This window comes from Streptopelia decaocto (assembly GCF_964273445.1).
Source record: "Streptopelia decaocto genome assembly, chromosome: 6".
Taxonomy (NCBI): Eukaryota; Metazoa; Chordata; class Aves; order Columbiformes; family Columbidae; genus Streptopelia; species Streptopelia decaocto.
In genome coordinates this window covers 47,603,775-47,628,828 of record NC_138660.1, presented here as the reverse complement: position 1 = coordinate 47,628,828, position 25,054 = coordinate 47,603,775, and the positions used below count along the sequence as shown (strand labels likewise).

General features: G+C 43.6%; 3 protein-coding genes across 4 annotated transcripts; 2 read left to right on the top strand and 1 right to left on the bottom strand.

Moving 5' to 3' along the window:
- Nucleotides 1-4,819: 4,819 nt before the first annotated feature.
- CFAP210 (cilia and flagella associated protein 210) lies at nucleotides 4,820-11,320 on the bottom strand (the record flags this gene model as incomplete). The annotated part of the gene is given in 10 exon segments (XM_082055987.1): nucleotides 4,820-5,059; nucleotides 5,062-5,257; nucleotides 5,757-5,921; nucleotides 6,199-6,391; nucleotides 7,123-7,262; nucleotides 8,252-8,408; nucleotides 9,293-9,501; nucleotides 9,596-9,769; nucleotides 10,119-10,345; nucleotides 10,879-11,320. Coding segments are annotated over 10 exon segments (2,025 nt in total). The 3' UTR covers nucleotides 4,820-4,937.
- Nucleotides 11,321-11,438: 118 nt separating this feature from the next.
- PHOSPHO2 (phosphatase, orphan 2) lies at nucleotides 11,439-13,865 on the top strand. Its single transcript, XM_082056171.1, has 2 exons — nucleotides 11,439-11,458; nucleotides 12,272-13,865. Exon 2 carries the CDS (start codon nucleotides 12,274-12,276, stop codon nucleotides 12,997-12,999), a length of 726 nt encoding a protein of 241 aa, XP_081912297.1. The 5' UTR covers nucleotides 11,439-11,458; nucleotides 12,272-12,273; the 3' UTR covers nucleotides 13,000-13,865.
- Nucleotides 13,866-17,063: 3,198 nt separating this feature from the next.
- On the top strand, nucleotides 17,064-23,627 carry KLHL23 (kelch like family member 23). 2 transcript variants are annotated; one of them, XM_082055465.1, is made up of 3 exons: nucleotides 17,064-18,557; nucleotides 20,061-20,213; nucleotides 21,431-23,627. In XM_082055465.1, exons 1-3 carry the CDS (start codon nucleotides 17,345-17,347, stop codon nucleotides 21,739-21,741), a joined length of 1,677 nt encoding a protein of 558 aa, XP_081911591.1. In that variant the 5' UTR covers nucleotides 17,064-17,344; the 3' UTR covers nucleotides 21,742-23,627. The 2 variants fall into 2 exon arrangements, with proteins under 2 accessions (XP_081911591.1, XP_081911592.1); XM_082055466.1 differs by lacking the exon at nucleotides 20,061-20,213.
- The last annotated feature ends 1,427 nt before the right edge of the window (nucleotides 23,628-25,054 follow it).

Genomic DNA, 25,054 nt, shown 5'->3' with positions numbered 1-25,054 from the left:
TCTTGAATTGAACTATGTCCAGTTGTAGTTTGCAGTTGTATGTAACTAGATATTTCAAAAGATACACTTGTATGCCCTTTCATTTTTTCTTTGTTACAGTTCAGAAAATTATTTGTACTATTTAAACAGGCTCTTCTTTCATGGAACGTTACAATTCATCTGAGTTGGTGGCACAAAGCTCATTTTCTGGTTTTTAATGTAGTTTGTAACAAGTTGGTTACTTTTAATTGCACATGGTTGGATACATTTGATCTCTTGCCTGTGTCATATTTGATGGTAAATTGTTTTTGTGCCAATCACTTGTTTAAACTGAAACACAATTGCAGTCTTGTAAGAGGGAGGATTTGCCAGATTTGTGCTTTTATCAAACTGGAAGTTGAGAACGCTGATAGAAATTTGGTGGGACTGAAGCACAATCCCATGGACAGCAAGATGTCCCCAAGCACCAGTGGGGTCTTGCTGCCTGGTGAGGCTCTGACTGCTGCTCTTGCTGCCCTGGAACCGTCTCTTCGTGCAGTGGCAGAGCTTCCCTGTTCTCAGCCTCCAGTGACCACCTCGTGCTGTGCTCAGTTCAGCTCAGTGCTGTCTTTGGCTGCTCTGTCACAGGGCACGTGCTTTTGGTTCAGAGAACTGAACTGGAGGCATATTTAAAAGCAATACTTAGTGTACCGGATGTGATAAAAAAATGTGCATGGTCTTTCCTTGTGGATGTGGAAAAAGTGGTACATTTAGAGGACAGCTGTTTCTGACAGTAGCCCCTCAAGACTCAAGATAAAATGAGGGCAGAGCGTGCTGGACTAACTTTGTAAGCATACATTTATGTACAGGCTTGAAATAATTTCCAAAGTGCAAAACATGCATTCTCTGTCGTATTGACAATAGATATTAGCACTTCACTGGTACGGTACAGCCCATGTATACATGGAATGCTGAATTTAGTATTGGCAGTAGCTTTCCAAACATTATCAGAAAGAGACTGTTCCTCGATGTTGGATTTTCTGGCTACTGCCACCAACTCAGAAGCACAAATTCCTACTGAGGGTGGGTGTGTATAATGTAAGGTTGTGTAGACACAATTGCCTGTCAAAGGTGTGTTGCTGTCTGCTAATTCATCAACACAGCCGGAGTGTTTCAGTTGTTGCTTTGCCTTTGTGGGGTCTTGGTTTGTTTTTTGGTTGGTTGTTTTATTTGGGGGGGGCATGGGGAAGAAGGCTATGGTTGCATTTTAACCCTTTGTTTTTTCTGGTTGTCAAAATTTTATCCTGAAACTTTTCTCTTGCCTGCTTGAAATCCCACACTATGGACTATTCTTGCAGTGGTCTTTACCAGATGCCGTGAAGAATTTGCAGTGATCCCCTAACAATGTCTAATTTGTAATCGTGTCAGTCTGGCAAATGGATTTTAGATTTATGTAAACTTAAAAGAAGCAGTCCTTTAGCCACCTTTCCTGGAACTGTAGATTTATTGTTGATTTATTGAAGCAAATAAAGTATTTTTGGACACACTTTCTAGGGGCATAATAGACTCATTGTTTATCGGATTGACAAAAATGTGTACCCTGCTTTTAGGACTTCCCTCATAATAGAAAACCTAGAGATAGACATATTATGCTTTATCAAAGACGTCTCTTTTAAGTCGTCTACATATTCTCTCTAATAACTTGAAGAAAACTTAGTGAGAAAAAGCAGTAGTATTTTAGCAGCAGCCGGGAGCTTTTTTTTTGTTAACTTAACCTGCAGAATGCCAGTGATAAAACTAATCATAACACATCTAGAAAAGAACTGTTACTTACACTTCTTTTGCTGAAGAGGGTAATTTTTTCAAAATAAGTTTTCTAATTTTAGTATGAAATTTCACAAAAGGAATAGCAGTAATTAAATACAATAAAAATGATGACATTAGATAGTAAAACTACATAAAGATATAAAGCTACATTGTCTTAAAGAATGTGTCCTTCCTTAATCATAAAGTCATTGTTCAAATCAAACTAATAGGGCAGTTAACATGAGTAAGTTTGGAGGACAGATCTTAAACTGCTAGAAATGCATATGGTTGGTTTTATATTTGCATTCATAAAAGTTCTATCACTAACATTTAAAGGACTAAATAAACTGAACTAATGCAGCACTGTGACTTTGAATTGAAGTTTTGCAACATGTAAAGCACTTGAGGAAACTTGCTGGTTTTGGCAGGAAGTTTGACACTTCTGCATACCCTGTACATAACCCTATAACTGTACATACGAAGTAGTCTGTGTGTTGCTTTAACCATAACTGATAATGACAAGAATGACTGGAAGAATTGGAAAGAAATTAGGCTATTAATTTATGATCAGTGGTAAGAGGAACCAGCTGATACCTGGTTTCCTTCACCAGCTAAAAGAATTGCAGTTAATTATACAAGCAGTATTGTGCATGTAATACTTAGCAGAGTATTTGGAAACCTCAGTCTTTTGGACTTTTTGTAATTTGTAGTTCCCAACAGGGAAGATGATCCAGTTGTCTGCTGGGAGAATGAGTTCTTGATATGAAATATACAACTTGTGTATTAAAGTACTTCTCAGAAATAAATGCTTTTTTGCATATACTTAGTGTCTTCTGTATTTAGAGTAATATTCACTTCTAAGTCATATGGTGCAACCTGTGCCTGTAAATGTGCTTGTGTCAAATCTGCAGCCTCGTAAAGTGGTAGTACTGTTTGTACAGATTTACAAGATCTGGCAATTTGATGTCAGGACACTATCCCTTTAGTTAAACCAAGATCTATACATTTTTACTGAAGATGTCAATCGTCAGATTTTTATTCCATGCTGAATTGGATGGTAGTGTTGAGTTATAGAGGGAATCGGAGCTTTCTACTACAGAATGACAAATGAGTTTATTCATTATATGTGTATTGTGACATACAAAAATGCGACCATATAATGAAGCTGATCTGTGTCTTATCACTAATTTTTTTGCTAGTTGCAAGCTTTGATCTTGTACTTGCACAAATACAACTTATTTTGTGTGTGTGAAGCAGAATAGTTTTCACTAGTTGCAGAAGAGCTACCTGTTTGATGATGTAAATTAAAATGTAGCAGTGCGACAGCTTACAGTCAGTTTAGAACGGAGAGAACAAGTTTTGATCAAGAAGTCACCTCCAGCAGTATCCCAGCCCGAGCTCTGGCCCTCTGGCGCTCCCTGGGCTGGCTGCGGGCTGGGCAGCGCCCCGCCTGCTCTGTGGGGCAGGGACGTTCGGCCCGGCCCGGTGGCTGGGGCCGGCCCTTCGCCTTCCCCGGGCCGGTCGTGCGGCAGCCGCCACCCTCCGCAGGCGGCTGGTGACACACCCGCTCGGCTGCAGCGAGCCCATGCCCGGTAAGAGGCTGTGAGGCCCCCTCTGCCCCGTCCTCGGCGGCTTCTCCTCCCGCCGGTTCACCTCTGCCCGGCGCGGCCGGCGGAGGGGCCTTTGGCTCCGCCACACGAAACCTTCATCCCGCCAGGCCTGCCCGTAGTGGGGGTGTTGGGTGCTCGCCGTTCTCCGTTCGCTGACGTTAAATGTGGCTCCTGGGCGCTGTTTTCCCAGAGAAGGGCCCTTGGTGGCTCTGGCAGCTGCAGAGGGAGAAGGTCAGTCTGCCCATCCCAAAAGTTCCTCCCTTGCCCTGCCTGGAAGAGACTCCCCACCAGGTAAGGAGTTCATCCGTCTTACATTATCTTACATCCCTCTTACATCCAGTTGCTTCACACTGTGGAGGAGGTAACACCATCTCTGCTGGGCCCACACCTTGCAGGAGGGACCTGACCTCCAGGGCAGCCTCCTGTCTTGCTCAAAGCTTGTTGCTGTTGGAAGCCAGGCTCAGAAACTGGAAGTCACACAAAATACACATTTTACAAACTAAAATATTGGCAAACATCTTTTATAAAACTCCTAATTTGTGGTTTATTTGAACTTGTGTCATTGTCTGGTTTGGCCAGCAGAGATGCACAGCTGTGGGGCTGGAACAGCAGGTTGTGTGTGACAAAGCAAAGCTTCAGCTTTCTTGGACTTTATTTTCAGTGGACCTCAGGATAGGGGGATACCCAGTTCAGGATACTGGTGGAGTCATGGTAGGAAACCCTAACTGTCCAAGGTGGGAACATGATGATAACGTTTCAGCAAGGAAACTAAGCTTAAGGAGTGAAATGTGTGGGTGACCTGGGTGTTGGAGAGTAAGTCAGCTGAGGAATCTCTTTACCACGGATTGAATCGTTGTGAGTCTTTATGAAACAACAGTCTATGTTGTCTCTTGTTGCCATGCTCTCTTTTTGTAGTAGCTATTTACAGCTATACTGGGACCTATTTTCTTCCTAGGTGACCTTTTAAGGGCTATGATCAAATCACATTCACGTTTTTGTATAGTGCAACTGATTTATAGCATGACATTTGTTTTATAGAGGTGGTTGCAAAATGCTATAAAGACTGCAGTACCGTACCTATTCTAACTTTGAACATGCATTAAGGTGGAGTTTTTTTCCCTGTACAATCTGTAAAGTTATTTTGGTTTTTGTTTTTTTTCTATTATGGGGAATACTTAACTGGAAATTGGATAGTGAAAAATGTAACTTTTTGCACTGAGACTTGGTATCCCAGAACAGTGAATTTTTAGAGTAATGAATAACAAAAATATAACAGTAATAGCAAGCTTTTGGCTGGAATGGGTTACATTGATGGTCAATTATACATCATGAATTTCCATCTCAAGTTTAATAAACTAACTTTCATTAAATACCAGGTGGAGATTTTTGACAATATAACCAGTTCTCCAGCATTTTTTAATGGGCTTCTAGGTTCATAGCATATATTTGATGTAGATCATTTACAGTTTAACTCTGCCCATAAGGTTAAAAAGAGTTGTTTGCCTTTTTTTATTTTTTTTTAACTACGTGAAAACTGCTTCTGCCTTTCCTGGCTGAATAGTCTCAATGTTTTTTCATGTTCTTAGCTTCTTGAGCAGTAGTGCTCTCACAACAAGGTAACTGGGTCCCAGCACTGTCCTGTGCTTGAAAACTCGTATTTATTCCTTCTCTTCCTCTGGAAGAAGACCGATGCCCAAGTCTCTTCCACCTTTGCGTGCTTTGAGAAGAGGATAAAGATGATGTGTAGTCTTGGACTCTGATTCAATGACTTGCTTTGCATACTTCTGAAATTCACGCTCCCTACAGAGTGCAATAACCTCTTTCTGAGCATCGTAATCCAATTCTGCTTGCTTTTCCTCCTGTTTTTTTGCCTGCTTTTCAGCCTGATGGAGAAAAGGGAATAACTAAACTTAGTATTTCCTTCACAACGTAACTATCCCTTAAAATTCAGAGAGGGTAAAAGCTTACAGGAGATCTGTGGTGATGTTAGCTGGTACTTGTCAAATGTCATCCCTCCCCACTTCTCTCCCCTGCCGTACCCATCACAAAAAGGGTACATTAAATAGCTGAGTGGAGACCTGCCCAGAAGATACAAGAGGGCCACAGAAGTATAATACGTAATGGCACAGGACAAAACGTGATTAGTCACTTCAAATCAGCCTTGACTTGCACCACTGCTCTGACAAGAGGCTGGTCCCCAACACCAACATGTGGAGAGTGCATGATTTGGAAACAAAACCAAACAAAAACAACAATCAACTCGCCCCACCAAAACATGGCAAGCTACTTCTCTCTCTTTCCCTCTCAGGCAGGAGCTAGTGCTGTTGGTTTAGATGCATGTGTCCTTCTGAAGGGGCTAAAGGGTACAGCTCTTCTGTTTACCATTTGCTGGATCTGAATTTTCTGTACTTTCACACTCGCATCACGTTGTCTTTGTTTCTTGGCTTTTTCTGTTTCCAGGTAGATGCGGCTGTTTTCCATTAAGGCATGAAGTTCCTTTTTACCTTCTGCTTTTTCGTCTCTCTCCTTTTCCGCTTTCATCTTAATCTGTATTTTAAAAAATGCACAAAACAGTTAACCAAGGAGCTAGGCTGCTCTTTGGGCAGAAGCAGCCCTGTATCCGTGCTGTGATGAGCACGATCATTGTGGCTGCCCAGTGCCCAAGCGCAGAGTCTTCAGCAGCCCTGGTAGAGGGGACCCCAGGAAGGATGTCAGCAGACCTGCTGAAGCATGCTGACGCCTGGCACTGGAGACACCAGCTGTGATCTGGGCCAGGTTCCTCAGCTGGAGTAAACAGGAATGAGAACAGGCTCAGGTTGCTTACCACAGTGGCTCTATATTCAGCAATAGATTCAATGGCTGCCTTTTCTTTTGCTTCTTTCTCTTTGCATTTTTTTTGGTATTCAGCTTCTTGTTTTGCAACATCTCTAGCAAAACGATCATCTTCTCTCTTTAATGCCTCACTCATTTGTGCAGCTAGTTGGGTAACAATTTTGGTCTGACGTTCTTGTGTTAGTCTGCAGAAGAACATGAGCTACCATAACATACCAGGGTACAAACCTGGGTCTACCTGAAGCATTACTGCTACCAAACTCAGCAATCCTGCTTCTAGTCTGCTCTCCTCTTGCCACACTTTTGGCTGGCCCACCCACCCAGCTCCTTGATCTCCTTGTGTTCCTCCTGTTTTGTATTTTTTAAATTATCTGATTTAGCAAATAAATGTTCCCTGTGTTCTTGTAACACCATCTTTCTTTTGCAATAATGAGCCGGATCACTTGGTGCGGAGTCTGTCGAGTATCTTACCATCGGGAGAGAAATGTTGGGAGCATTGGCCAGAAGCGAGAAGGGAGCTCTTAGATTGGCTCAGTGATATTTTCATGCTATACCCTCAATATTAAACTGGTAAATTGTTTTCCCTTAACAACAACCCAGTGTAATTAATTAATATAGATGACTAGTTAAGAAGTAAAATTATTTTTCTTGATCTGACTCAGGGAAGTATAGCTTATACCAAAAAGTACTTTTGTCTAGGATTTTAATTGTCTTTAATTGTTGAGGGGGTGGAGGCTGGGCAGGCCATGTGGAAGATCGCTGTTCCCAACACACTGGTGTAGAGCTTTGCACTTCTGCGAGTCTTTGTGTAATAGTTTATTTTTTATTTTATTTATTTATTATTTTAAAAACATATTTATTATTTCATTTTTTATTTTTAGTTTATTTACAACTTATACTGTAGCTTTGTACCTACCTACGCATTTCAGCTTTTTTCTTTTTCACCATCTTGGCAATAGTTTCCTTTGCTTTAAAATGAGCTTTAATCCGATCATTCTCTTCCATTTCTTTTTGTTCCTCTATTGCTTTGAGTATTTTCTGGTTACTTACATGCTCCTGTGTGGGCAAAATGGTCCTGATGTAACAGATGAAGTTTACAAAATCTGGGCCTGAGGGAGCAACTTAAAGAATCACTCCCTTTTCCCCCCTCTCCGTGTTTCTTTCAAAGAGAGGAGAGAAGGGATTCTCAGTACTTCCACTTCTGCCTCCATGTTCCAGTATGCATAAAGAAGAGACAGATGTGCAGAAGGAAAAGGGGTATTGAGCATCGAACAGCTGCTTCTCCAGCCCGTTACACAAACACATTGCTCTGCAATGCCATGAGCATCACCCCTTGCTCCCATTCCCACACGGGGGAGAGGGGGGTGTTGACATGAATGCAAGCCCCACCAACACATACACAGACCGTGCTGCTCCTGGCCCGCCTCATCCAAAACTATCCCAGGCTGAGAGCTTAATCCAAATCATAGCTGAAGAGGAGTTTTCTATAATTTGATGTAAAAAAACCCCATATTTTTTTATGCCATATGAACTGTTCTGACACATTTCTATTTTGTGTTTAGATGCCTTCAAAGATGAAAAGAGAAGGCAGGAGGTCTAGGCTAAATTTCTAAACAATTCAAATAATAAATGGAAAGTAAAGTTAGAAAGGTAAAGTTATGCTCAGTCTCAGGCTATTCCTTGTGCCTAACAAAGGAAAATGGGCTTAAAACAGCAGGTATGTGGAACTTAAATCCAGTTCTCAAGTCAAGGAGGATATTTCTTATATCTACAGCAGGCTTTTTAATGATAGACTAGTCAAAGCATCAGGTGTCAATGTCCCTTCACACATGAGAAGGGATCTGCCTCCAAGACACATTTCTCAAAAGCAGAGGAGACAGACATGGCCTGCAGCTGGCAAGGTGGGCATGTGATCCAATGCTGCTGAAGCTGACAGCAACTCCTCCTGTTGCCAGTAGATGCATTTAGATATAGGGATGCTGTTGGTCCACCATCCAGCCAAGGTGAAACAAGGATTTTGAACTCTTTGCTTTCCTGTTACTTACATGATGCAGCCTCTGGCGTTCAGCTTTTTTCTCCTGTTCCTTTTCCATTATTTTCTCAATTTCCAATTGGTACAACTGGTTTGATTTCTCTATTTGTTCTCTTTCTCTTTCATCTTCTAGCTTGGCCAGATCTGCCTGATGTTTGTGCTCCTTTATTCTGAATTGAAAAAGGAGTTGGATAAACGAGCTAGGGACTGCTTGAAGTAATGAACAGATAGAGATTCTGCATAACCATATATACCTTGCGCTGAATTGAAGGTGGTTACAATATCAGAGGTGAAAAATAGCATCATTGTTTGTAATGGTAGCCCTCAGTCCTCTGACTAGAAAAGAGATACATGGTTCACTCACAGATTGCAGTGTAGTGGTAACAAGCTTTATCTGGATGATCCCTTAGCACCACTGCATTCATAACCTCTGCAGCATCCTCAGTGAACAAGATTTCCCCAGTAAGTCCCACCATACTTATGCTGCTTCTTCTGGGCATGCAGGCAACGGCTTAAGCTGGTAGTATGCTATATTAATTCTACAAGGATTTATCTATTTGACATGAAATATGTGAGACCAGACTTGGAACAGTTCCTCTGCCTCTGGAAATTTGGTTCCTTCTCTCAGACCACTGGGGACCCCTCTATAAGATTTCTGAAAAAGCTGAGAGAAAGAAGGGAGGGGGCAGTGATATGTTCTTTTGATGTGTTCTCTGGAGTCTAGTTACGGACAAATAGAAAATCTGGTTTAACCTTTTCCTCTTCTGGAACCAAAATTTTCAGTAACTTGCGAACAGCAATTCGACTAAAACCTAGTGATGCCTGCGAAAGGCAATTTTACATGCAGACTGTTGGCAACTAAAAGACACTGCGTATCACAGCATTTCCCCGTAATGCAATGTCTTTTGTGGCACTCTGGATTTTTATTTTAAAGTGTCGCATTTGTGAATCAGATTATTCGTAAATTTACATAAAAACCTTATGGAATGTATTTGTGAGAAAATAGTTTAAGTAAATAATAAAGTAGGGTTACTTTTGTTTAATTATTACTTACTGTTCCATCAGATCTCTGCGTAGTGCCTGTTGATTCATATAACGCTGATTCATATAATGCCGATGTGCCTCCTCTTGCTCTCTGAGATTAGCTTCTTTACGTTCACGTTCCTTTTCTTCATCCTTCTTTTTTTTAACATCTGACTTTAACTTTTTAAATTCAACTTGAGCATCTCGTTCTTTTAGGACCTCTGCAAGTAGAAGGGCACTCTGCAAGAGAATATTTAAAGTAATTTGTGTGTTCATAAGTGTTTAAGGACATTCAGTACAATTTGAATTTTAAAAGTATAAGTTGTCAACAAACATGTAGCCCTTTCACTCTTTGGTTCTGGTAGTATAGGTAAGTTTTTGCGCGATCAATAGCCGCCTTCCGTTGTGCTGCTTGAAACTCTGCTTCTTCCAAATCAATTAACTTTCTTTCTTCCTCTTGTCTTTCTTCACGTAGTTGTTTGGCTTTAAGTTTCCGTTGCATCAGGCCCTACAGTGCAGATAAAATTAGGTATCACATTTAAAGCCCATGGATTAAAAACATATAACCCATTCTGTGATGGGTGATGTGCTCCATGTTTGGGTTGGCGGGGTTGAAGGGGGATGTTGTTGTTTTTTTCTGTTGTTGGTTGATTGGTTTGTTTTTTAAATTTTGCATTTTAGCTTTAATTAAAAAAATGTAAATGTTGATGTTAGGTGTTAAATGTATGTAAATGAAGTTTAGCTAAAACATATTTCAAAGCAAATGTTAAAGGGAGTACAGTTAGAAATGTTACTATGAGTGTTTTTTGCTTATATGAAAAGGAATTACCTTGTTTAAAAATGTGTCTTGTACTTACCATAATGGTATTGGACCAATCTTTTACAGCAGCTTTGGAGCGTAAGCGCATTTCTTCCCGCTCTTTCTTCTCAGCGAGGATGCGTGCTGCTTCTCTAGATGTGCTGCCAAGACTGTCCTGAATCCTTTCCCATTCTGCTTTTGGGAATACAATTACCTGACGAAGATCTACTTCCTTTGGAAGAAAACATTGAGCTAGAACATTATTTTCTTCCCAATGATGTGGTACTGTGCAGAGGGAAGAAAAGATACTGAGGTTACCTGATGTGAGAAAATCCTGTATTCAAACCTGTATCAGGATTTGAGTTCTTGCATCATGACAGTTATTCTTAGCTCGGTTACTCTCCCCGTGCCCCAGAGCTCAGGCAGGGTATGTGTATCTGTAGTCCAGCTATGTCCAGAGCCTGTACGTGGGCTGTGGCACTGACTGACTTCACTGTTTGTGTCCTCTGGCCTGTTTGTGTGTATGGACAGGTTTGGCTTGTGGTAACTAATGCTACCCAGGCAGGACTTGGGCCTCATTCTGAGAACAGCAGGGACCTGGGAGTATTCCCAAAAGGAAAGGGAGAGTACTGGTAAAGCCACAAACACTGCTTTTCTAGGTGATCACTGGGCTTTGTGAAATGCCCCTCAAACTGTCATCAGTATTTTTGAAGCAAAAGGCACTCTGTGCAGTGGTGTCCTGCTAGAAATTCTCCTGCTTCATCTGATTTGCGGCAGACTGTTGTGCCGTGTCTAAAATGTAGGAGTCTTTCTCTCACAGTGATACTGGTGGCAAAGACTGTTTTTCAGATGCAGCTGCAAATCTGTTTGCCTTGTGCTGGGGACCAGACCCCATCTCCCCCTGTGCCCGAGGGGCAGGAGCTTTGCCAAAGGGGACCGTGAGCTGACACCTGCTCCCCGCAGCAGGGCCCTGCCCGGCACCCTGTTCTCTGGCGGCAGCTGCCGGCCGGTACTGTGCCGCCGCTGCTTCACGTCAGTTCTCTCCAGGCGGTTCTGAAGGCCTGGCTGGCTGCAGCTGCGGCGCAGGGGCGGGTTTGGGGAAGAGTCATCCTGGACACGGAGACAAGGAGCACCCCTGGGGCCTGCCGGAGCCGTGTACAGCCCGTGCGGCGCCGCCCGCCCCCCGGTGCCCGCGGGAGAGCCCCACTTACGGGCGAGCTGCTGCCGCCTCCCGCGGGAGAGCCCGGGCGCCGCCGCCATGGCCTCGGCCGCGCCGTCGGGGAACGCGTGCGGTTGCCAGGCAACCCGGCGGGAGTCACGTGATGACGTAGCCTCCAGGCACGTGGAGCACGGCGGGCGGGGCTCGGGCGGAGGGAGCCGGAAGCGGCGGGTGCGCAGGTGGGTCGGGGCCTCGCGGCCGCCGGCGGGTGGTGGGAACGGCTGCGCGCGGCCCCGCCGGCTCTGTCCGTTTCGCTCCGGGGCTTCCGGTCCGCTGCGCAGCCCCGTGCGCCGCGGCCGCTCCGCTCTGCCCCGCACGGCCGGCCGGCCCGAGGGGCGCCCGGGGCGGTGGAAGCGGCGGTGCTGGCGTTACGGTGCGAGAGGCCTTGCCGGGTGTCTGCTGCTCCCAGGGGTTTCCGCAGCCGCAGCTACTGGCGGTGCAGGACCTCAACAAGCACGTTTTATTTTTTTTTCCCGATCCACAAACGGCAGCATTTCTTTTGGTTGGCTGCTTCGATTTGGTGCGACCCTATTAAAAAGACCGGCTCCATCTGCTCAGTAGTCGTTTCCTTTTGAAGTGTCTCTTAAGGCGTTTGCCAGGAGAATCCCGGCTTGTTTGCATTGGCGAGTGATGATGGAGAAATTGAGAGCCGTTGGTCAAGCCGATGGTGCGTGAGCGCTGGAAGATTGACTCTGTTCGCGTTTGTAACTATGCACCATAAGTTTAGATACTTTCACATTATCTATTTTAAACAGAAGTTTGATACTGAACTAGAACTTTGACCTTTACAGACTTCAGCTTCAGCACAACTTCCCATAGCTGCAGTGGCCATAAATAGTTTACTTTGTTTTTGTTTAGATATTTGTCCTAATGCTTCAGTTTAATGCAGGATTTTTCTTTTCTGAGCACAAGATCAGGGTAGGAATTCAGTACTTTTGTTTATATAAATAATTTTCTTTTTTTTGTTTGTTTTGGAAATAATTTTCTGACAGCCATGAAATTTCTGTTGGTTTTTGATTTTGACCATACAATCATAGATGAAAATAGTGATACTTGGATTGTGAAATGTGCCCCTGAGAAAAAACTTCCTAACGGATTAAGAAACTCCTACCGACCAGGACACTGGACAGAATATATGGGCAGAGTCTTTGTCTACTTGGGAGACAACGGCATCAAAGAAGATGAGATGGAAAGAACTATGACAACAATTCCTTTCACTGCGGGAATGGTAGATCTTCTGGGTTTTATTGGTGAGAACAAAGAGTTGTTTGACTGCATAATTGTTTCGGATTCTAATACAGTGTTTATTGACTGGATTTTGAAAGCTGCTGACTTCCATAAGGTGTTTGATGAAGTGTTCACAAACCCTGCAGCATTCGGCAGTACTGGCTATCTTACTGTACAGAATTTCCATGCTCACCATTGTGCACAGTGCCCTAAAAACCTGTGCAAAAGGAAAGTTTTAAAAGAATTTCTGGATAAGCAGTTGGAGCGAGGAGTAAGTTATACACAAATTGTATATATTGGTGATGGTGGGAATGACTTATGTCCAGTAATGTTTTTGAAGAAGGATGATATTGCTATGCCTAGGCAGGGGTACACCTTAGAGAAAAAGATTTCTCAACTGGCCCAAGATCTCAGTCCTGTAGAGTGCTCTGTTCTGGTTTGGTCATCTGGTATTGACATTATGTCTTATCTGAAGCTGCTTATGAAGGAATAATGCAAACGGTGAAAGGAAATTAATATGGTTATATTTTGTCTTCCAAGGAGAGAAAAACTGCATGTGCATAAAAGCACAAAATTGTGAAACTGGGCTGTTATCTGAACTTTTGTTTTCTAAACACAGTCTAAAAGTGTTTATGTTCAATCTTGACAGCGGTGGGAAACTGGCTTTCTAACATAGTACACATTCCACCATAAGTGGAGAAGAGGAGTTGCAAGAGGAATGACTCTTGGTCTTCCCTCCCTCCCCCAAAGCCTTTACCAACTGCATAACTGACCTTTGCTGTTCATGTGCTTAGGGGAAGGAGCTGGATTAGTGCACAAAATAACGAAATTCTTTACTTATAAAACATTAGGTGCCAGGAGCAATGTTCTGGAACTGTTGGCTTTTATATTTATTTGATCAGGATGAATGTTTAATTTTGTAAATTATTTGGTATGGTTGTGATCTTGTTTGATCTGAAGATGCATTTATATTTTCAAAATACTAAATATTTTACCGAACTAAATTACTTTTTAATAGTTTGTGTTACCTTGTATTGTAAAGACAATAAAAGTTACTGTTGCTGACAAAAGCAACACCCCTGATTTGTGTAATGTATTCTACTGGCCTGCGTGTCATTGGGCACCTGTTCTTGTAAGGGGGCTGGAGAGAGTGAACACAAGTGTAGGCGTCAGCCTCTGGATAACATCATCATTTATGGTGTCAGTCAGACCCCTTCTCTTCTGGAGAGCAGTAAGGACATTGCTGTTCTGTTTAAAGAAAAGTCGCTCTCCCGTTCTGCTGACTACCACGCTGACAGCGTGCTGCTGCCACGCTGCGCAGACCTAACGCTGGTTTCATCTTCCACGCTGACAGCTCCGAGTCAGCCAGGTGCTTTTTTCTTGCTGAGGTTTTGCTGCAGTGCACAGGCCCACAGAACAGTGCAGATGTATAAGTGTTTACAGTGACTTTACCTATTCACTCTCATCCATGTCTATAGTCTTCGCTTACGGGCTGGAAGGGAACTTCTATGTCCATTTTAACTTTTTAACAGAATTGTTCTGTCTTTAAGTAGTTTAAGGAATTGTTTGTGAACATAGAGTCTTTTTCTTTACCACTTGCAATTAGATGAGCCCCAAGAGTTGGGCTATGCATATAAAGATATTTTTAAAAAGTCTAAAAGTTAAATAATTTATTTTCATGCCAAATGTCGTCCTTCTTATAGTCCCACAAAAGGTCCAAAATGATGATGTAGTCTGCTGTTGAACTGATGCCTGTTTTAGCTTAAGTGCCTTAAGAACTGAGAAATTAGTCCAACTTTTGCAGCACTTGGGTTGCAGATGCCTGACATGTAGCTCAGCAGCCTGTGATTGCTGTAGCTGTCTTCCTCTCTTTTCTGTGCAGCATTGTTCTCAGGTTCTTACTGCCATTTAATGTTGTCACTGCCTCCTTAGTTGAAGATTTTTAGGAGTGGTCTTGACTGTTTTCAGACTGATACTGTCAATAAATTAAGATTTCCTTTGAATACTTCCTTGTAAACGGTCATGGTTTTAGCCCTTCACCTACTTTAACGAGTTGTGGAAGGTTTTTTTGAACAGTCTGTTGTATAAGATGTCCAGAATAATATACTTGAGTCCTCAGGAGCATTGCTTTGATGATGGATATTTGATAGGTGTCCGAGATGTTTGTACAGGAGATCTTACCCAATTGTCTTGTGCAGGGGCACAAAAACACCATCTGAAGAACTGGTGGGTCTCAAGTTGTAGCAGGTTTAAGTTGTCTGACTTCCAGGTCATACACAAGAATGGCAATGGCTGTTGCATAGTACAATTTTGTATAATTTATTATTATTATTATTATTATTATTATTATTATTATTATTATTATTATTATTATTATTATTATTATTATTATTATTATTATTATTATTATATTTTGTGTCTCCATTATTCTGTATGTGCTGCTGAATGTTCCAGATGCTGTGCTGGTGTCTTCCTGCTTTTCAGAACTTAGTTGTGAGACAATTTGCTTTCAGTTTGTCTACAGATCTCAGTTACTGCTTACTTAAAAAAAAAACCCCAAAATAGTATATAAATAATTATTAATGTTTTTCTTCCACTTAAATTAACTATTTTTCTACCTGTATTTTGCTGTGAGAGTGATAAATTCATCTTCATGCTCAAATAGGGGTGCTTTTTGTGGTTTTGATGAAAGCACTGAAGCAAGAGTTGAGAGTACATTAAGCAAAGTAGACTACTTGAAGTATTAGCAGTTATGATCTAATCACTGCAAGTAGGGGGTAGAGGTGATGGATGCTATTTGCTAGGCAAAGTGTCTGTTGGAGACAAAAGAAATTTTTCAGTTCTAGTAGGTAGAACATTAAACTCTTAATATGAAGTTGGGGGAGGGGGGGTGTTCTTAATAAAAGGAAAGAGAGAACTTTTCTAAAGCACCACACGATTACCAGATTTTTCCACATTTGGATATAAGGGAGAGGAGATGAGTATTCCCAAAGGGCGAAGTTGTTTAAGCTGGTAACCCAGCCAAAAGAGAATGGGAGAAGCTCCTTGAAGGGATGCTTGTTCAGTACTTAAGTGTTGCTGACCTCCAGGCTTGCTGACAGTTTACGTTAACATGCTCTCTGGGAGGGAGATGTCTTGGATAAAGATGTATTTAAAATAAATGTGTAATGGAAGGTGTACGTGTGTATGGGAAATTGTCTATATGGTAACAGGACTGTTATTGTACACCAGCTACTATAAAGAGTACTTAGCCTTAGTATTATGTGCCGGTAGGATGGCCAAGACCTGGGAGAAGTTCCCGCTATTCCATAGGAAGCTGATGAAATGGGAAGCGCAAATCCACAGCAAAACAAAGCTGTTGGCATGGGGACGTATAAACAGACTCGGGGCTGCACACGGGAACGCTCCAAAGAAAGGGAGTGGGGAACATAGCTGAGGGCCAGGCCCGGGTCAGAGACACAGGGCTGCTGCCAGATCCTGGGTTGCAGCACAGAACTCAGATTTCCTGGGCTAACCGTGCAGCAAGAGCAGTTGAAAAACTGAAGGGAAAGATGTGTGAAGGGTTTGTTGTTTTTTGTTTGCATCAGCTTATTTATGTCTCATGTTACTATGTAAAGGCCAAGGGCAAGGTTGAGTCCTGTTGCGTGGTCAGCATGTGAGGAGGGGGCAGAAGGGCATGTCCGTATACACTGATTCCTTCTCTTGTTCATGCTTCTGATAGGCATCGTGGAGGAAGTACCACCAGTAATTAAAAGGAAAAATTGATGCTTTTGAATCTGTGAAGAGCCGGAGCTCTCCTAATGTCTCCTTTTGGGTATTGCTGGCACTTAGCTAATAATAACAAATACCCACCTCCCTTTGGTAGGAGAAACCGCTGCCAGTCCTTTCAATCCAGGAGAGCTCTGGCAGGGCAGGGGGAGCTGATTGCCCAATCCCAAGGATCCAAACCCTGCTGCAGGTGAAGGGGGGAGCACATCTGCTTAAACACAGAGGATGCTGTGCTTCAAATACTTTTAAAGGTCTCCACTGCAAAAAATGTTTTGCTAGCAGAGAAGAAAAAGAGGACTTAAATTGTGAACCATGTTTTCAGAAGTGGTAAAAGCGCCCATATAACCTTCCTGAATAATTTGCTTATCGTTGGAGTGTCTGTCAGCATAGTTTACGACTGTCCTTTGCCCCCTGCCAGGTTCAGGTGTCTGAGAATTCTGCCCACTTCTTGAATCCTGCCCTTCTGTGAGGGGGTAGCCCCTGGAGCTTGCTGCCCTTCCCAGCATCGCTCCTCTGGGTGTCTGAAGAGCCGGGTGCCCCTGTAAGAGGCAGCTTCAGGTCGCTGTTAGCGGCAGTCAGAGCCCCACTTGCTTTGTTGTGTGCTGGGAGCCACCAAGCTGGTGACGCTCCCCAGGCATCTGCTTCTGTCCCTAATACGGCCGGGCCTTATGTCATCCTCGTACTGAGCCTTTTAACCCCTGCCCCCAGGAGGGGGGAGTCCCGGGGCAGCAGCGGCGGTTCAGGTTGGAGCGTCCCCGGGCCGAGCCGGCGGGCGGAGGCCGGGCTGGGCGCCGGGGCCCGCTGACCTCGCGGAGGGCTCCGCGGGGGCGGGCAGGGCAGGCGGCCGGGCACCAAAATAGGAGCCGCCGCTCCGGCCCCGCCGCCTCCCGGGGGCTGCGGCTCTTCCAAAGATGGTCACGGGGCCGCCGCGGCCGCGCTCCGCCCGGGCGTAAGTACCGCGCCGGGGAGGCCGGGGGCGCGGGGCGGGCCGGGAGCCGGCGGGCGGGGCGCGGACAAAGGCGCGGGGCGGCCGGAGCGGCTGGGCTGCCGGGGTGCCCGCGGGTCCGGCCATGGCAGCGGCCGCGCAGGAGGAGTACGCGTTCCTCTACCGGGACTCCTCTCACCCCGCCGGGTTTCTGGAGGCGTTCCGGGCGTTTTACCTGGACGGGCTGTTCACCGACATCACCCTGCAGTGCGCCTCGGGGGTCATCTTCCACTGCCACAGAGCCGCCTTAGCGGCGTGCAGCAATTATTTTAAAGCCATGTTCACAGCCGATATGAAAGAGAAATCGAAAAGCCAGATCAGACTTCCCGGGCTCAGCCATGCTGTGCTGGAAGCCCTCGTGAATTACGCATACACATCACAGATCCAGATAACAAAGAGGAATGTCCAAAGCCTGCTCCAGGCGGCAGACCTTCTCCAGTTCGTGTCAGTGAAGAAAGCCTGTGAGCAGTTCCTGGTGAGGCACCTCGATACTGACAACTGCATAGGGATGCACTCCTTTGCTGAGTATCATGATTGCTCGGAGCTAGAAAAAGAGTCCAGGAGGATATTGTTATGGCAGTTTGAAGAAGTGTGGAAGCAGGAAGAGTTTCTGGACATTGGCAAGGAGAAGCTCTCTTTTATTCTCGCCAGAGAGAATCTCAATGTTTGGAAAGAAGAGGCAGCCATCGAAGCTGTTGTTAAGTGGGTTGCACACAACACAGAGGAAAGAATTGAAGACATCTATGAACTGCTCAGCTGCATTAAAGTGGACTTGGATAACATGTATTTGAGGTCAGCTTTAAGCCTACAAAAAAAAAGCCGACTTAATGACAATAAGATAAGATCACTCATATACAACGCTCTGAACCCCAGTCCCAAAGGTCTTTCCAGAAGACCCACAGCAGCCATGTATGTGATTGGAGGATACTATTGGCACCCCTTATCAGAAGTGCATGTTTGGGATCCTTTAACCAACACGTGGGTCCAGGGAACAGAGATGCCGGATCACACCAGAGAGAGCTATGGGGTCACTAGCTTGGGACCAGACATATACGTGACAGGAGGTTATAGAACAGAGAGCATTGAAGCCCTTGACACCGTGTGGATATATAACAGTGAGAGAGATGAGTGGACAGAAGGCTGCCCCATGCTCGACGCAAGGTATTACCACTGCGTGGTGACCTTGAGTGGCTGCATCTATGCATTGGGTGGTTACCGAAAGGGAGCTCCAGTGCAAGAAGCTGAGTTCTACGATCCTTTGAAAAAGAAATGGCTTCCTATTGCAAACATGATCAAAGGTAGGTAAGCTTTTGTATGGCGTTTTCCTCAAATGTCAGTCCTTTCACATTTGCCACTTTTTAGTTCCATGGACATGTTTAGGGTTTGATCCAAGCTCTAGCGACGGCCATGGGTGTCTCCTGTTAGTGCTGGTGGGCTTTGGTTCACGTCTTTACCAGGCAAACTGTTGCAAACATCCAAACGCTGTGCTGGGCTGTGCCACAGAACACTAGAGTGGAAAAGAAGTGGTAGTTTCAGTTTAATTTTGCCTTCTTTCAGGAGTAAAATTTCTGTTAAAATTAGAAAGAAATTGGAAAAATACCTGGGATTAGAGTCCTTTCAGTGGATGGTCAAAGAGCAAGCTCCAGTGAAGGGATTGTATTACTTTAATATAAGACCAGATTACTAAGATTGTCTATGCATTAATTTATAAAGGCATCATCTTAATTTAAAACTTCTTGCATGCAGTTTCCTCATATTTCAGCATATCATCTGTTTAATATTTAGTGTGAGGATAAGGAAAAACACTAATACCTGTTTCTAGCAGCCAAAATAGTGATATGTAAAAAATTTATGGATTCGGATCACAGCCTAACTAAAGGGTATTATTTTGTTATAAAGTTAATAAACAATTATACATTTTATTATACACTTTTATTAATTAATCCAATTATTCCCAATTATAAAATTTTACTGTAAGTTGATGCAGTATAGTGTTTTTCTACATACATGAGAGGTTTTGGAGGTATCTGTAACAGGAAAAAACACTTCTCATACTCCTACAGCTTTCTTCATTGTTCGTATATTTTCCACAAACATTGCTACTATTGTCTTTTTATTTCTTTTTATTTCCTTTTTTAAAAATAGAAATCCTATGCTAATACTGTGAGCAGTTCCACGTTCTGTGCAGTTGTTTTGTCCTGTTTTCTGTGTGAAACTTCTTAGATGCTTAAAAATCTCACACTAATTTCCTAATTTTGGTTCAGTTTATCTCGCCAGATCCCTTGTTTTATTTTGTTTTGTTCTCCTCAAGCCAGAATTAACATGACTCTGTTCTGTTTGTGTCCTTGGTTATACAACAGCATAATTAGCAATAGTGTGAGAAAGACTAAAGTATCAGAAAAGATACCCCGAGACACTGAATGATCTCAACTCTCATCATCTTTGTCCTTGCCATATAAGTGACTTTAAAAAATCTCTATAAGAAAGTAATTCCCTGTTCCAAAACCAATGTGGCAATATGTCTTCAATTACTATATAAAAATTGTGTGAAATATTGCATGACTGTATTAGATGCAATATGTGTCAGTTGCTGCAGTTTTATCTATTGCTCTTGACTTACCCTCATAAAATAAGGTGTCTTGACAAGTTTATTTAATTTCACAGTCAGTTAAATACTTGCAAGCGTAATTTCACCCTAAAATATTAATTAACAAGTCATTTGATATGTGATTATGGATGCAAGTGACTGTGGTTATTGTGTGCAGTCTAAAGGTGTGTTGTGACTTTCACACTGTGTACAGGTGTTGGAAATGCCACTGCCTGTGTCCTGCACGAAGTCATCTATGTAACCGGAGGTCACTATGGGTACAGGGGAAGCTGCACCTATGATAAAATCCAGAGATACCATTCAGGTAGCAATGAGTGGAGTATAGTCACCACAAGTCCGCATCCAGGTAAACAATAATTTCTGTAATGAGCGTAGAGCTTGATTTGATTATTTGTATGTGGGAGTCTTTAAGCCCAATTCAGAGTTTCTGGTATGTTCCTAATAAAAAGAGCAATTCATTTAGGGCAGCAAGGGCCAGAGTGGGATCATCTCCCAGTTCCACACTCTGGGAGGGCAAGGGAAGATCCTCTTCAAGCAGCTGTTCTATATAAATCACTATACAAATATTGAACTAAGGAATGGCTATATTCTGTTTAATAATATAGTAAACTAACTTTTAATAAAATCTATCCATAGGCATTTCACAAAAATAATTTATATTATTTTAAGAGAGTTTTCTCTATATGTTCTACACTTGTTATCAGTAAGTCTTTAAAGCAATTCTCACTAAGTACTGATGACCACGAGCCAGCACTGTGCCCTTGTGGCCAGGAAGGCCAATGGCATCCTGGGGTGTATTAGAAGGGGGGTGGTTAGTAGGTCGAGAGAGGTTCTCCTCCCCATCTACTCTGCCCTGGTGAGACCACATCTGTAATATTGTGTCCAGTTGTGGCCCCTCAGTTCAAGAAGGACAGGGAATTGCTGGAGAGAGTCCAGCACAGGGCAACGAAGATGATGAAGGGAGTGGAGCATCTCCCTTATGAAGAAAGGCTGAGGGAGCCGGGTCTCTTTAGCTTGGAGAAGAGGAGACTGAGGGGTGACCTTATTAATGTTTACAAATATATGAAGGGTGAGTGTCACGAGGATGGAGCCAGGCTCTTCTCGGTGACAACCAACGGTAGGACAAGGGGTAATGGGATCAAGCTGGAACACAAGAGGTTCCACTTGAATTTGAGAAGAAACTTCTTCTCAGTAAGATTATCAGAACACTGGATCAGGCTGCCCAGGGGGGTCGTGGAGTCTCCTTCTCCAGAGACATTCAAAACCCGCCTGGACACATTCCTGTGTAACCTCATCTGGGTGTTCCTGCTCCTGTGGGGGGATTGGACTGGATGATCTTTTGAGGTCCCTTCCAATCCCTAACATTCTGTGATTCTGTGATGCTTGTGTCTTCTGTAATGCCTTGAGCTTGGTTTTACCAAGTGTAGCAGAAAATCTGGAGATGTCTCCTAAGGTCAGTGGAGAAACTCGGCCACCCTCAGTGGTGCCAAATGTTTGTCACATAGTTGCAGCTTAAGTTGATGTTATCATGCTGAGTTGAACTGTGTTCCTTTCTTCCTGAAGAATATGGATTGTGTTCCATTACGTTACAAAACAAGATCTATTTTGTGGGTGGACAGACCACGATCACGGACTGCTATGACCCCGAGCAAAATGAGTGGAAGCAGATGGCTCACATGATGGAGAGAAGGATGGAGTGTGGCGCGGTGGTTATGAACGGCTGCATCTATGTAACGGGAGGGTATTCCTATTCAAAAGGAACGTATCTGCAGAGTATTGAGAAATACAACCCTGAAGAGAATAAATGGGAAGCAGTAGGTAATCTTCCAAGCGCTATGCGGTCACATGGCTGTGTCTGTGTGTATAATGTGTAAACACTTAATTTTCATTTTGCTGTTACAGAGAACAGCAGATGCAGTATTCATAATAGTACTGATTACCTCATGAATGAGATGTCTCATACAATCTCTTAGCACACATCGTTATAAACTAGGTATAATTTGTCTTTATTTTGAACAATTCAGGAATATAAATGTGGTAACAAGATTTAAAATGACTCTCTTATAATACTTCGTGCAGCTATATAGGAACCACTGTGAAAAACAGATTTGTTTTCATTAATCACTGGGTGGAACTATGATCTGGTGCTAAGGTGAGTAAAGCCAATCAAAATCCTCTGCATTTCTATGGTCTACTGGGTTTAAGATGAAATCTTTGATACTCCGAAGTTAGCTATAGAAATGCTGCATTGCCACAAGCTAAGCTTGTTGTACCTTTAGAGCAATTTCACTTGGATAACTAGGCCATCACACCCAGAAATCATGGGCGGTTCTACAATGCCTCTAACTCTACCTTCAGGTGCCAGAGCAGAGAAGAGCATGGGCTCTGAGGGAAAAAGTGCCACACAGTAGCCCCAGAGCACAGGCCGAAAGTGAGCGCTAGTTTGCCAGAAGGAGAACAGTGCTCTGCAGCACAAGGCAGGGCCCACGAGAAATAAAAAAAGGCTCTGCCTGGCTTTGCAATGGGCTCTTTGGCCGATGCACAAGTATTGGTGATTTTTTTTCAGAGGAGAGCCTTAACATGGTAACCGTTTTTTTTAATAAAATTTAAGAAGTGTGTCTTTGTGGAATGGAATGAGAGAGACTGGAAAGTTGCTAACGTCCCTCCAATATACAAACATCTCTATTTTGTCTAACACCATCTGGTCTTTTCTAAAAGTGCTAAACTGTAACTGGAGCAAAGGTGACAACTGGAGAAACGTATCAAAATATGTTATGCATGGAGAAATTGAATGCTGACTGGTCCACTGGACTTATTTATTATTTCTCTCATAATGTAATATGAGATCTTCAAATTCTGTCAAGAAATCAACTTGAGCTGGGCAGGAAGGGAATAAGTTTGTCACCTCTTCACTGGGAGACTCCAGCAGGCGGCTCCCAGCGCAGTGTGGCAGTGCCAGCGCAGTGTGGCAGTGCCAGCGCGGGCAGAGCAGAACCCATGTGCAGTATTTAAATAGCAGATGTTTTGGCCCTGTCATCCCCAGCCTTCTCATCACCAGACCTTGTTCTGCATCCTGCCACGTAGGTAGCAATACAAATGCATTTGATTGGATTGGTACTGCAGTGACTTCTTAGGATTTGTTTTCTCCTTGTAGCTTGTATAGACAATGTAACATGGAGCTTCTTGTTAGCTGGGTTCCCTGAGGGAGCAAGGGAAAAACTATTGTCTTTCTGTGCGTGTGTCAGCTCCCCTCTAATGCTGGACTCACTTCTCTGGGTTCAGTTATGTTCTACAGAGAGGTATAGGCCTTAAAAACGGACACTTTTTTCAGGTTTAATGAAAATCAGTAAGAGGGCAGAGGGGGAAAAAAGAAGGACTGAAGGAAGCACGTAATTTGTGTGGAAGGTACATGGTGGCAAAGCCTCCCCAGTGCTGAGGAGGTGGCTGTGAAGAGCGTTTCTGCTCTTGCCTTTGCTGCCCCTCAGCTGGTCCTGCTTCAGCTGCTGTGGGCCTGCCGGGTCTGATAGCGGTGATCCAAATAAATAAATGCCTTGGGCAGCAGAGAGGTGCTTTTAGCCCAGATCAGTTCCCCAGTCCAGCTCATAAAATGACAGCAGAAACAGCTGTCACACATGGGCATGAGAGGCAGGGACAACAGGGCTGCTGCAGCATGTGGTGGAAACTGCCTACACCAGCACCACTGCCTAAAATGAAATTTGGGGTTTATTGGATTTATCAGATGTGATTAAAGGAGCTTTCCAAGCAGGTAAGCCCTGAGTTTATGATTGTTCTAGTTCATAAGCATTTTCAACATTTTTTTGCTTTCATATTTTTATGTTATTTCTCACCTGCATTTGATTGCTGGTAGCAGGTGGCCGTCAACTCTGAGCTTTGATGTGAAGTTGTGTGCTGTGTATATAGTTCTTGTTTTGATGTCTTTGTGTGTCACCTTACTATGGCAGAGGTCCATGTATGCGTAGGTTCAGTGTTTTGCTTTGTTATCCATCCCACTGAGAGCTATTTAAGGATCCAATGTAATTTGTTTAAAGACTAAACTGTGAGAGGTGTGGGGAGTTGACCTCTGATGCTGTTTGAAAGGCGCAGGCTGGGCAAGTGGGCGAAAGAAAAAAGTTTCTCCTGGAAATCTCCACAGCTGAGAACTGTTCAGAGGCAGGTGGAGATTTAAAGGACAGTATTGCAAAAGCATAAAGGTGATCTTTGTATTGAACGAAACTGCGGTGAAGTCAATACATATATGTAATTATTCAGTGCAAAATATGTACCTGTGGAGCTTCATGTTTGTTGAAAAACATGAGCACAGAACAGCAGCTTGTGTCTGGCCCTAAGGTTCCTTCCGGCCTGTGTTCTGTCACAGCTGTGAGTCAGTGAAAATCCGTCAGAATGAGGTAGGGACTAACGAAGCGTCCCCTGTCTGTTGCTTCTAAACCAGCTGCTTCACGTGGGTGAAGGTCAGCGCTGCGCCAGGGCTGGAGCGCTGGAACCCGGAGCCCCCTTCTCCCTCTGGGCAGCCTGCAGGTGAGCGAGTCGCTGCTGCTCGGCCCCATTGCAAAGTAAAAAAAAGCCTTTAGTTCTCCCGTGCTTAGAGAGGACTTGCCGATCTGGCACAAGCAGAAGTCAGTGACATTACTGACTGGGGCTTCAGATAAATCCTGATTTCTTAGAGATTTTTGAATGCCTTAAGTTGAGTGTAGCAGTTCAGACTTGTTAAATTTTAACTGGTGCTATTTTTTACAGTAACCGATAATGCCCTTTTAAATTCGCTGTGTCTGTAGCGCATCCCAAGGAGGTGTGTGGCGCTGGGGTGCTGAGCACCGCAGGGGGCTGAGCTCAGTGCAGGAACAGGGCTCTGGCTCCGGGTTGGTGACTCGTGCGCCCCGTGGAGGTGGAGAGCTGAGCTGGGGCCCTGCCAGCCATCTGCCTGAGACATTTTTAATAACACCAGTCGAACACTAAATTATTGTGCTATCGGACCTGTATTATGTTAAACACTGTTCTACTGTTTCACTTGTAAACTAGAAAATGAACATACAGAAGTTGAATCAATTGTTAAGTCAGGACTATTTATTAAGATTTTTACTTGTGTGATCCCCTTGTTTGTAGCGCTATAGATGTCTACAGCACATCTCTAATACCTCGGTGAATGTTTGTAGTATTTAATAAATGTAC